The 12,649-nt window shown below is 42.0% G+C and overlaps 1 protein-coding gene across 1 annotated transcript in view; it reads left to right on the top strand.

Moving 5' to 3' along the window:
- The first annotated feature begins 11,725 nt into the window (after window positions 1-11,725).
- SDC2 (syndecan 2) overlaps window positions 11,726-12,649 on the top strand; it is an 86,317-nt gene continuing 85,393 nt past the window's right edge. Inside the window, exon 1 of the mRNA XM_070940442.1 lies at window positions 11,726-12,366. Coding sequence (XP_070796543.1) covers window positions 12,307-12,366 — 60 coding nt within the window. The 5' untranslated portion in view covers window positions 11,726-12,306. The remainder of the gene's footprint in view (window positions 12,367-12,649) is intronic.

The following is a 12,649-nucleotide window of genomic DNA, read 5'->3' as shown; positions in this document are numbered from 1 at the left end:
GTGTGTGTTATGAAATTCTCTTGCCTTTTCTAGAGTGTCTATTTTATATTTTTTGTCTTCCCACGTAATTAAGATCCCCTCTATTGGCAGCCATCTGTACATTATCTTGTATTTGATCAATAGTTGTGTTAAAAACTGATATTGTTGTCGTAGATTTCTTACTCTTCGGAGTATCTGTTTTAAGATTATAATTACTTTATCATTATAGATCACCGTTTCTTCTCTAGATTTCTTATAGGCTTCATCTCGGATTGATTTTTTTAAGAATTTGACATGGACTTCTCTCGCCAGTCTGTGTTTTCTTATATAATTTGTTTGTACACGGTAAGTTTCTTCCAATTGTCCTTTTATTTCTTCTGGCTCTTTTTTGTATCATTCCTGCAATAATTTCCACCATCTTCCCTTCTAAATCCTCATTTTTTTCTTCTGGAATATTTTGAAAACGCAAGAAGTATGAGGCCTTTTCCATTTCGAGCATGGCCAAGGAATCTGACATTTCTTTATTTAGTTGTAGGGTTTTTTGTTCCATTGCTTCTACTTTTAATTCCACGTGATCTATTTTTGTTTCCGTTTTCCTAATTCTCTGTTCATTTTCTGCTATAGAATTTTGAATGCCCCCAATTTTATCCTTCATGGTCTTGATATCTTCCTTGACTTCTCCTAATTCATTTCTAATCTCTGCATGGAACGTTCTCATTTCTTCCTGATTTTCAGCTATTTTTTTCTTGTGTTTGGAGCAATGTTTCCTGGATCTTTTGAAACATATCTTGTATTACATTTGGTGCCATTTCCAGTTTTTCTTTTTCTTTCCCCATCATGCTATCTATTGTTTTTTGTTGTGAGGGGGTAGGATTATTAGTTTAAGGAGAGGTGAAGGAATATATCATAAGCAGAATTGTAGAACATCACTCTGAAAAAATGCTTAAGAAGAAATTACACTCTTTTTGTGTATATGTTGTATAAATGTTTGTTGTGTATATGTTACGTATGTCTTTTTTAATATTTATATTCAATAAAAACTACTTTAATAAAAAAAAAAGTAGGAAGTTGAATTTTGGCCATGGGCTAAATTGTTCCAGATCCATCTCTAGGGGCTGACTGAAACAGTAATGTTCAGATTTGGAGGAAGTATCTCAGGTCTAGAAAGAAGGCAATGGTCATCCACTTTTGAAAATCGTTGCCAAGAAAACCGAAGGAAGTAGTCCAGACAATTGCTAAGAATCAAGACTAACCTAAAGGCCCCAAAAAGAACAAACAAACCTGGTTGGTTATCCTTACAATAGCAGAAATCTTTATGCATTTACACAGTCCTGTCTTACCTTCATTCAACATATACACAAAAAGAGTGTAATTTCTTCTTAAAATAGCAACTAGATGACCTTGGCTTATCTTTCAATTGCTAAGCAAATTAGTATACTATATATCCAATCTAGGAGGCTAAAAAAATGTCCTGAAGGAAGGCAATGGCAACCACTTTTATGTTGTTATTGCCAGGAAAACAAGATGGATTGTTACAAATAATGCAATCCCAGCAAAAAGTTCCATTCTTAATTTAATACAGGAAGCTGACACAAGAGATCCGCATGCATATATTTGCATGTCTATCTCTTTCATTGCTGACATACTAATCATTGCTTCACTGAATCCAGCCACCAAACATAAAATCACTATAAAATGGCAATCCTCCATCATTTATACAATATTTTATTTTTAAGTTTAATGTATTGTCATAATTTATTTATGGCGACACAAAGTCATTCTAATAATTACTCTCCTGGTTTTGCTCATCAAATTAGGGAAGAGTCCAATGAGCATAAAAATTACAGAGCAAAGAATAATAAAATATTATTATTTTATCTGATTTCTAAAACAAATGCAGTATGAAAACAAATGTGGATGTCAGCAGAGTATGGTAAACAGTTTGAAATGGAAGATACAACCTGAAAACCCAGCCAACACCCATATTTTATATCCATGTGATATATGTGCAAGAAATATTAAAAAGGAATGGGGCTTCAATCACTAACCATGGTGTCCACCATTAGTATTTCCTCTGTATAGAATAGCTTCTTCTGCAGAACACACCATTGTAATATCTATTAATATAATTTATCTATCATTATCATCACCACCTCCTTTATCTAACATCTCGTTGAGAGTTTCTTTCTTTTTAGCTACTAGTTAGGAGCAGCAGCTCAGCTGCCTCTTTATCTCAAAAAGATGTCATCTGAGACCCTCTCTTCAGCATATGAGTTTCATCCTGTAACAGTAGGCAAATTTACTGCATATGTACATGTAAAAAAAGAGAGAGGAAATGAGCTGAATAGTAAAAGACAACACATTTCAAAACAGCACAGGCAGTGTGAGCTCTGAGCCATGCCTCAAACTTTGTGATTACTTTAGAAAACACAATCTGAGAATCATAAAAATGCATAAAGTACCGTTAGCTGACATGTTTATTTATATAGATATACATACCGAGGAGACAGATACAGTGCAAATGGATGCAAAAATAAAAAGCCAAAAAGCTTGAAAGAGACTATGGTCTCTAGTTGAGATATATCATATTCAGAGTGGATAGATTGCGCTAAAAATGTATTGTGCTAAAATATGAAGAAAGGATGCCCTTTACTCTATATATCTAACAATTTTGTTGAGATGCAAATAGAGCTTATATAGATTCAGGTGCGAAAAAAGAAAATAGGAAGAAAAAAAAAGCAAAATGTGAAAAGTATGCCCTCAGCAGATATTGGGTGAGATTTTTCTAGGCAGACACTTAGAGTCAAGGGCCACATGATGCCAGAGGCTGCACACCAAAATAATATAGATTGACAACAGAAAACTAATTATGTTACTTTTAAAGTATTATGTTTATACCTTTTCAGTCAATTAAAAATTAAAACTTGGTAGCATTTGGAGAGAAGCTGTGGGGGCTTTGATTGGTACTCCAGCTACAATGGAAACTAACCATCGTTATGTACCATATTTTCTGGCGTATAAGACGACTGGGCGTATAAGACGACCCCCGACTTTTCCTGTTAAAATATAGGGTTTGGTCTATACTCACCGTATAAGACTACCCCTCTTCCAAAGCACACCAAATAAAAATTTAAAAACATCAACTGGCTCACCCACAATGTAAAAGCAGCTGTGCTAGACCCAAAATGGCCCCTGCAACAAACACAGCCACAAAAAGCCCAAAAAAACAACTTTCACACTTTACACACACAAGATTCCACATACAGCTTTGTGAGATTTTGTGTGTTTGTGTAGTTAGAGTGAAACACTACAGAAACACACTAAATCTCAGAAAGCTGCACAAATATTATTTTATTTTATTTTTATTTTTATATGAAAACTAAATTTAAAACTTCCTAAACTTTAAATGGCTAGCTCTAAAAAAGAACAATTTAAAAAAAAAAACAATAAACTATTTTTTTAAAGCTCCCAAAGGGGAAAAAACTTACCCAATAGATCAGGGATCTCCAACCTTGGCAACTTTAAGACTTGTAGACTTCAACTCCCAGAATTCCTCAGCCAGCTTTGTTTTGCTGGCTGAGGAATTATGGGAGTTGAGGTCCACAACTCCCTGCCTGCTTGATTGCAGGCAGGGAGTGGCTTGCTGATGGAATGGATTCAGGCAAGTGAAGCAAGGCAAGCGTTGCGACTAGCAGCTAAGGTAAGCAAGCTGGAGGGGGAAAACTTTTTTCCTTTTACATGGCTCTGGCAATCCCAGCTGAGTTGCCTGATTAGCAGGCAAAGCTGGGATCATCAGAGCTTGGATCGCCAGAGCCATTTAAGGCTCGTCAGAGCCTTTCGGGCTGGTCTGCCTGGTTACAGGAGAATGACACCCGGCGTATAAGACGACCCCCGACTTTTGAGAAGATTTTCATGTGTTAAAAAGTCGTCTTATACGCCGGAAAATATAGTATGTACAGATACATAACGTATTATTTACTTAAGCAACGATGGACTTTGTCTTTCCTTTCTGGTCTAATGGCATTTGTAAGCCAAGGCAATTGAACCCAAGATCACCAAAGGCTATCATACTTTGGTCATTGTCATATAAGCTGAAAAATCAATCATGCTGGGAGTGATCAGTGGAAAAAGGAGAAGGGACTTCCCTAGTACCTATTGGCTGGCATTATAAAGGATGACACCAGATGAGCATGGAGGATCTGAAGGATGTATTGCAAGGCAGAGGGGCATGGAGAGTATTGACACATAGAATGGCCAGAGGTTGGGCATGACTGAACGGCTGTTGATGATGAGAGCAATTGTAAGCCACAATTAAATATCAATCTGTTCCCTTGGAGAAAAGTATTGGAGTGCCTCCAATTCATAAACGGCAAAGCACAGGATTTAACCTATGAGGATCTTTGAAGTACACATGGGCAAGCTATGTTTTCAAAGCTGCATGTTGGTTGCAAACATTCATTCCTTAGGGAACACCTCCTCTTTTTCCAATCATTAAGTGTATAGTTTATCAAGCAGATCAATTCGCTTGTATTAAAGAATTCTTTCTCAATGACCCTTTCAAAATTACTGTACTGAGAGCAGACCTTGGCTTCTCCCTGTCTCCCAGTGAACCTGCTCAAAATTACTGATGATCCACAGTACAGAATAAGCAACCTTCAAGCAAGGCTGCTGGAAGGAAGAATGAAATCTTATTGCTTTCCTCTCCCTCCTAATGATCTGCTGGAAGGAAGAGGATGAAATAATGTATTTACATATGTAAGAACATCCCCATCTCTATTAAGCAATCCAAGCTTTGGCACCAAAAATATTGCCCAAGCAAGATAAAACCTGGTTTGAGTTATGTTTGACTTTTGCTGACTATATGGATACATCTCTGTAGTTTTCTTGGCAACACCACGCAAATGGTTTGCCATTGTTATCTTCCATTCCAGGATGTTAAAACACACATACACAAAACAACTGTCCCCTACCACACACCCCATGCAATCTATAGCCTTTCCTGGCAGTTTTCCATCCAAATACTAATCAGTTCTGACCCTCCTTATTTATTTATTTTTTAAAGATTAGCCAAGCTGGCTGGATGCTGCTAGCTGGTGTAACCAAAAATGTTGTCTACATTACGGTCTGTTGAGGTTGTATAGCTGCCAGTATCTTCTTGACAGTTGCAGTAGCCCCCTTAGAAATGGAGGACAAAGGAAACTGGGCCTATTATAGCTTCATTGGAGAAAGTTCTTATGGATTGACAACAGCTGTGGGAATCAGATAAGGATTACAGCAATGGGTATTTGAAAGTATATCATCAGAGGGCACTAGAGTGCTTAGCACAGCTTTTGCTTGAGCAAATGTACCAGACTATTCCACAGTTGTGGGCCCAAGACATCTGAAGTATACAGCTACAAGAATTCTACTGTATTGTAGATGTATTATTTAAGTGTGGAAAGTGCAGTGCTGAGACTGATCAGAATTTAGTCAAAAGTTATTATACAACGTATAGATGGGTTTTTTTTAGCCGTAGGGCCATCACTTATTTTAGCCTTGCTGAAGAGTCCTATATCTGTTACTTTATTGGTATTTTGTTGTTTTTCTGCACTAATATTATTTAAATTATATTATTTAATATTATTTAATATTATTTAAATTATAAGCTTTTCTGAGAGCATGTGAGATGCAGAAGGACCCAAACATATTTTTCTCAGAGTCAATCATTAGTTATAAATGAATTTTAACAGGGCAGATTTTGTTATCGTACAACACATGAAACTGTCCTGTTCAATACAAAGAGCAGAGGTCTTCAAACTTGGCCACTTTAAGATTTGTGGACTTCAACTTCCAGAATTCTGGGAGTTGAAGTCCACAAGTCTTAAAGAGGCCAAGTTTGAAGACCTCTGACAAAGAGCATGGGGGTTGCCTGAATTGCTGGATCTGTTACATCCTTTCCCACCATTCCATCTGCATCTCATCTCTAAGTGTACCATTCCTAAAGTCAATGCCCTGGCAACAAAATCCATGATGCTGAGCCACATATATTCAATTCTACTCAGAAAAAGAATCAAAACTCCCCAACTACCACAAATAACTTTCTGAGCCAATCTGCCACATAGATAGTCACTTAAAAGCACACTTCTTTCATTTTCCAGGACTAACAATTAGTTAATTGTATTCTGGCTCCAACTTGCCTGGAGCAAAATAAATCTAGGGAGCTACTATTCAGAAAACGTCAGTGATATGTTTGTCTTGTTAAGTTAATATTTCCTTTCTACAATTACTAATTCAATTTTAAATGCTCACGGAGAGGGGAAGTGTTATGAAGCATGTTGAGTGGGCACTTATGTAAGCTAAAGAAAGGTTTTTTTAAAGATTTTTTTAAAAAAAGAATTACTTATTTGTATGCTGTTGCTAGGAGTTAAAAATGACTTGATGACATGTAATTGATCAATTAATTACAGGCATGGGTTCTAATACATTTGAGCTGTTTAATCATTTTTGAAATGTATGTTTGTAGTTCTACTTTACTAGTACATGCCTGTGTGCATGCACATATATAATACACAACAGGAAATTGAATTTCTGGTTTTCAGATAATGATTTCCCTAATTGCTAAAAATCAATTCTCCCCCCCCCCCCTTTGTTCTTTGTTGAGATTCTTTGAAGGTCTGAAGGAGGACTAATAACTTCTTAATGCTTTTCATGTGATTCCAGTTCTAGCTCTCTTCCATTTCCAGAGGAGAGAAAACCATTGATGGTTTCTATAACAAATGTTGTCTAGTGCCAAATAGTAGTGCTGGTTTTTTTTTGTAGTGCTGGTTTTACTGTTGTTGCAAGACATTTAGTCCTGCTCTAGATGCTGCTGACCAAAAAAAATCTCAAAGCTTGTTCATGGGTTTAAAAAGAATTTGATTCCCTTTCTAATCAGTTATAAATACACCTTTGTGAAAATAAGTTCTGCTGAACTCAGTGAGTCTTTCTCCCAAGCAAGCATGAGTGGACCCGTGGCAAGTACAGCGACTGTTGAAATCAGGAATCTGAATTTCAGCTGTTTTAAAATCTGTAACATATTAATAAATCTACTATTTAAAATATATATTTAAACTGTCACTACAGGAGAAAATAAAAACTTTAGAAGTAAACCATAAATAATTCAGTGAGACTAGGTAAGGAGACACGTATATCTTCCACTGTCAAGATGACTACTACAATTTATAAACAGAGTGACCATGCTGATGGTAGCTGTGATGAAGTCCGGCTTCCGGCCTGGGCACAGCACGGAAACGGCATTGGTCGCGTTGGTGGATGATCTCTGGAGGGCTCGGGATAGGGGTTGCTCCTCTATCCTGGTCCTGTTAGACCTCTCAGCGGCTTTTGATACCATCGACCATGGTATCATGTTGCACCGGTTGGCGGGGTTGGGGGTGGGGGGCACCGTTCTGCGGTGGTTCTCCTCCTACCTCTCTGACCGGTCGCAATCTGTGTTGACGGGGGGGCAGCGGTCGACCCCGAGGCACCTTGCTTGTGGGGTGCCACAAGGGTCGGTCCTCTCGCCCCTTCTGTTCAACATTTATGTAAAGCCGCTGGGTGAGATCATCCGTGGCTTTGGGGTGGAGTTCCATCAGTACGCTGATGACACCCAGCTGTACATCTCCACCCCAGGCCACCCCAACGATGCCCTTGAAGTGATGTCCCAGTGCCTGGAGGCCGTGCGGGCCTGGATGGGGAGAAACAGGCTCCGACTCAACCCCTCCAAGACCGAGTGGCTGTGGCTTCCAGCGTCCCGATATAGCCAGCTGACGCCATCGCTGGCTATTGGGGGCGAATCACTCGCCCCCACGGAGAGGGCTCGCAACTTGGGCGTCCTCCTGGACGCACGGCTGTCTTTAGAAGATCATTTGACGGCCGTGGCCAGGGGGGCTTTTTATCAGGTTCGCCTGATACGCCAGCTGCGCCCCTTTCTAGATCGGGACTCTCTACGCACAGTCACTCAGGCACTAGTCATTTCCCGCCTGGACTACTGCAACGCTCTCTACATGGGGCTCCCCCTGGGGTGCACCCGGAGGCTCCAGCTGGTCCAGAACGCGGCCGCGCGGGGGATTATGGGGGCGACGAGGCGCTCCCATGTGACACCTCTCCTGCGCGAGCTGCACTGGCTCCCAGTGGTCTTCCGGGTGCGCTTCAAGGTGTTGGTGACCACCTTTAAAGCGCTCCATGGCTTAGGGCCAGGGTACTTACGAGACCGCCTTCTGCCACCAATAGCCTCCCACCGGCCAGTACGCTCGCACAGAGTGGGCCTCCTCAGGGTGCCGTCCGCCAGACAATGTCGGCTGGCGACCCCCAGGGGGAGAGCCTTCTCTGTGGCGGCGCCCACCCTCTGGAACAACCTTCCCCCAGAGTTACGTATAATAACAGACCTCCGGATTTTTCGTCGGGCCCTGAAAACCTATTTATTTCAACAAGCTGGGCTGGCCTGAGTTAAATTTTAAATTGATTTTAAATTGGGTTATCTTAATTTCGGCCAAAACATTTAATTATTTTAATATTGTTCTTAAATTTTGTATTTATCTTTGTTTTTATCTTGGCTGTGCACCGCCCTGAGTCCTATTTGGAGAAGGGCGGTATAGAAATTTAATAAATAATAATAATAATAATAATAATGAATTGTATTTTTGGAAGCTACTCATCTTTGTCACAAGTTCCCACTAAGCAATGAATCATCAAATCATAGAATCATAGATTGGAAGGGACTTCTGAGGTCTTCTAGTACAACCCACTGCTCAAAGCAAAAATCAAATGGCTGTCCAGTCTACTTGAAAACCTCCCATGTGGGAGACCCATAACCCTAGGAGGCAAGCCATTCCATTTATTAATTGTTCTCACTGCCAGAAAATGTCTCTTTATTTCTAGGTTGGACCTCTCTTTAACAACTTTCCATCAATTACTTCTTATCCTGCCCTATGATGCCTTAGGCTTAGAGAATAAGTCAATCTTCTCTTCTTTATGATAGCCCCTCAAGTATTGGAAGGCAGTTATCATGTCCCCTCTAATCCTTGTCTTCAATAAACTGGACATACCTAATTCCCTCAACCATTTATCATACAATTTAGTGTCCAGATCCTTCATTATCGTTGTTGCTCTTCTCTAAATACTTTCCAGGGTCTCAACATCTCTATTGTATCATGGTGATCAGAACTGGGCACCATATTCCAAGTGTGGTCCCACCAGCACAGTGTAAACTTCTCTAAACAGCTCTCAAGAGAATAAGTAGAAAGTAGACTTAAGAAACAGGATATGGAAGCTGTTCGGTACAGATTAAAAAGTATTTTAATAAAGAATGTGATAGAAGTATTGTGAAATTACACTTACGGGAAGCATATAAAAAGAAGTGGATGATGATGAAGTGGAAAAGGCTATGGATAATTTAAAAAACAGCATATAACAGAATGGCCATTGCTGCAAATGAGGATGCAATAAAGATATCGAACCATGTGTATGTAGAGAAAATTCTGACTGAAAGGGAACAAGAGGTGACAGAGACCAAATTTTAGGAAGTGAAGAGTGATAATGGCTAAACAAACTATGCTATTAAGAAGGAACATTAGAATAACTGTTTGAAATACAGCTTTAACTATCCTGAAGTTTTAGTTATAACATTCTAATTTTAGCCCTTTCTTTGTTCCAATTCCATTAGCAATTTCCTTTTTTTTTTTTTTTGCTATTACAGATCTTGTGATAATAACCTTAAATATATTTCCCATTTATGAAACTCCTACTCTTGCAAGATTGGTTCTTCCTAGCTTGACATTTAGTAGTTTAGCTGGACTATTCCTTCTGTAATATTATCAGTTTGTACCTATACAGCATGTATGTCCAATCTTTTGGTTTGCCTGGACTGCATAGAGTGAAGAGGAATTGTCTTGGGCCGCATTTAAAATATATAATGTATTTAATGTGTACAAACAGCAAATTTCCCTTCATTTTCCCTTCATCATTTTTTTTTAAATTACAAACTTGTGGGCCCACATTACTAGCTATTCAGGACTGCATGTGCCCCATGAGCTGTGGATTGGACATGCTTCCTCCTTGGATTGCATAGCAACGTTTATTTAAAGTCATATCTTTTTGGATTTTTTATTGGTACAATACCATGGGAACCAAATAGGCAGAAACTGATTTATTGCTCTAGATAAATATTTCTGATCAGTTTGGTGTCCTTTTATTCAGGGTGTTTATAATGTCTGCTCTCGCTGTCAATATTTAATTTAATATAGCTGACGTCTCAATTTTTACTTAGAAAAAAAATGAAGAAAGGAAAAAGCTCACCCAAGAAACAAATGCCATTCATGTAATGATAGAGTAGTACAGTATGTCAATACTTTTTTCTTGTAGGAAAAAAGACCAAATGAGAGATTTCCAGTAAAAGACTTTGTCCTGGATTCCACATCCGTTCTGTGAAATTAGATCAATAAATAAGACGATGGCACAATAATAGCTTCCTCTGGAATCCAACCAACTTTCTAGGGAAACTATTAAGGATGTAAATGCCTATTGGAAGCCAAAAAGATGCCCCAATTGAATGTATACAAAGGGCACAATATTGAGTACATCAGATACACAATAGGCATTTGATAGGAAATGATGACACTAGCACAGCCAGCTTGTTTTTTGCTCCAGCGACTGATACTGAGAAGTATTCAGGCTTATACTCTTACCCCATCATGGTAGTCAAAGGTGGAAACACTACAAGAAAAAAGGCCATATGCTCAGAAAAAAAAATGTTTTCAGTAGTCAAGCAGTTCCTTAGCTACCTAGAGGAGATGGTCTGTGGTCAGGGAAGAGAGTCAGTACCAGTTTGGCATAGTGATTAAGGCACCAGAATAGAAACTGGGAGATGTGAGTTCTAGTCTTGCCTTAGGCAGGAAGTCAGCTGGGCAAACTTGGGCCAGTCATTCTCTCTCTGTCCTAGGAAGGAAGCAATGGCAAACCATTTCTCAAAAATCTTGCCAAGGACACTGCAGAGACTTGTCCAGGCAGTTACTAGAGCCAACACTGACTTGAACAGAGAGAGAGAGAAAGAGGGAGAGGGAGGATTATTTTTGGAGACTACAGGGACTCTGGAAACAGGAGGAAGTGCTTTTTCAGAGCATGTATGAAAACCCCTCGAGCAAAAAGCGTAGGGCAGCTTTAATCATAAGATGCCTCTGCACAGGGCATTTAAATAGTCCAAGCAAACCAAGATGCTTCTTCAATTGGACGGAGATGCTCCTTCATTAGCAAATGCCAGCAAAGCCCCCCCCCCCCTTTCAGTTGCACCTCTGCAAGTATGCGGCGGCACTTTGCTCAAAACTCTGCCTTTTCCGCCGGCAGAAGAAGCTTGAAGCGCCGGGGCCGATGTCGAGCGACGCTCTCCCCGAGCAGGGCAGCGCGACTCACTCGCGGCGTGGACCGGGAGCGGAGCGCTTTCCCGGGGCATCCAAGGTGGACTTGGAGCAGGCGCGGGAAAGCGGGGGAGGCTGGGCGGCCGGGCGGGCAGACAGACAGGAGGCGAAGAAGCGGAGGAGGAGAGGTGGGTAGCGGTCCCGGGGAGGGATTAGCCGGGCTTCGCAAGAGGCCAAACCGAGCCCCGGCTGCCGCGGCGAGCGCCCTCCCAGTGGCTGAAGGACCTGCCAATCTGTGTTGTAATCCTGCAGGAATTTCGCCAGGCTTTAACTAGGAGTCGCTTCTCGCAGACGGCGGAAGAAAAGCGAGGCCAGGCGAAGTGGAAGCAGCTGAGGAGGACCGGCTCGCTTGTGGCTCGGCTCGGCTCGGCTTTTCTTCCCCATCCTCCAGGGGGAGCGAGGAAAACGCTCGGGAGCGCGCGCGCCTCGGTTGCTCCGCTGCTGCTGCTGCCGCTGCCCGGACTGCAAACTTTCTTCTTTGCGCCCGCAGCCTCGAGAGCGGGAGAGCCGGGCAGGCGAGGTCGCGGGCCCGCGAAGCGCCGGGCAGCAGCCCACCCACCCACCTACCTACCTACCTACCCATCCATCCATCCGTCCACCTACCTCTCCATCCATCCACCCCCTCCGTTCCTCGCCAGCCGGCCAACTCCGCCCTGAAGCACGCCGACAAGTGAGGAGCGGCGGGTGAAAGGAGCCGAGGGGGAGAGAGAGAGAGAGAGAGGAAGGCAGGGGAGCGAAAGGGGAGCCAGCGAGGCCGTCGCTCCCGGCCGGATCGTTAGTCAGCGCTTTGCTGCCCGGCTTGGCAGATCGCTCCTTCGGGGGGAAGGAATCTGCGGGGCGCCTCTTTTCACGCCGCCTTCCTTTCGTTGCGGGCCGCAGCGAGAGCTGCAACGCGGGAATAATGTGGAACGTGTGGATGGTGCTTGCCTTCGCCTTATCGGCCTGCGTCTCGGGCGAGACGGTAAGTGGGGGTTGTTTTCATGTCCTGTGGGGAGGGGGAAGCTGGGCAAAGGGGCAGCTGCGAGGGGCGCTGGTGTGGATTCCCACGATTTCCGTCCACTCGGTCAGTGGGTGCCTCTCCTTTCCTGCTCTAACTCTTGGGGAACTTTTCCCGTCTTCTCCGCTCTGCCTTTACGGGCAGTCTAGCTCGACCCTGGGGCGATGGAAGAGAGCGGGTATATATTTTTAAACCAGCACCGAAATCCCCTTGCTTGGTTCGGAAACTGGCTTCGGCCTCAAATTGG

Source organism: Pituophis catenifer, unplaced genomic scaffold (assembly GCF_029215685.1).
Source record: "Pituophis catenifer annectens isolate HBS135680 unplaced genomic scaffold, rPitCat1.0.hap2 SCAF_3, whole genome shotgun sequence".
In the NCBI taxonomy this organism is placed as follows: Eukaryota; Metazoa; Chordata; class Lepidosauria; order Squamata; family Colubridae; genus Pituophis; species Pituophis catenifer.
This window is presented reverse-complemented; position numbering and strand designations above follow the sequence as displayed.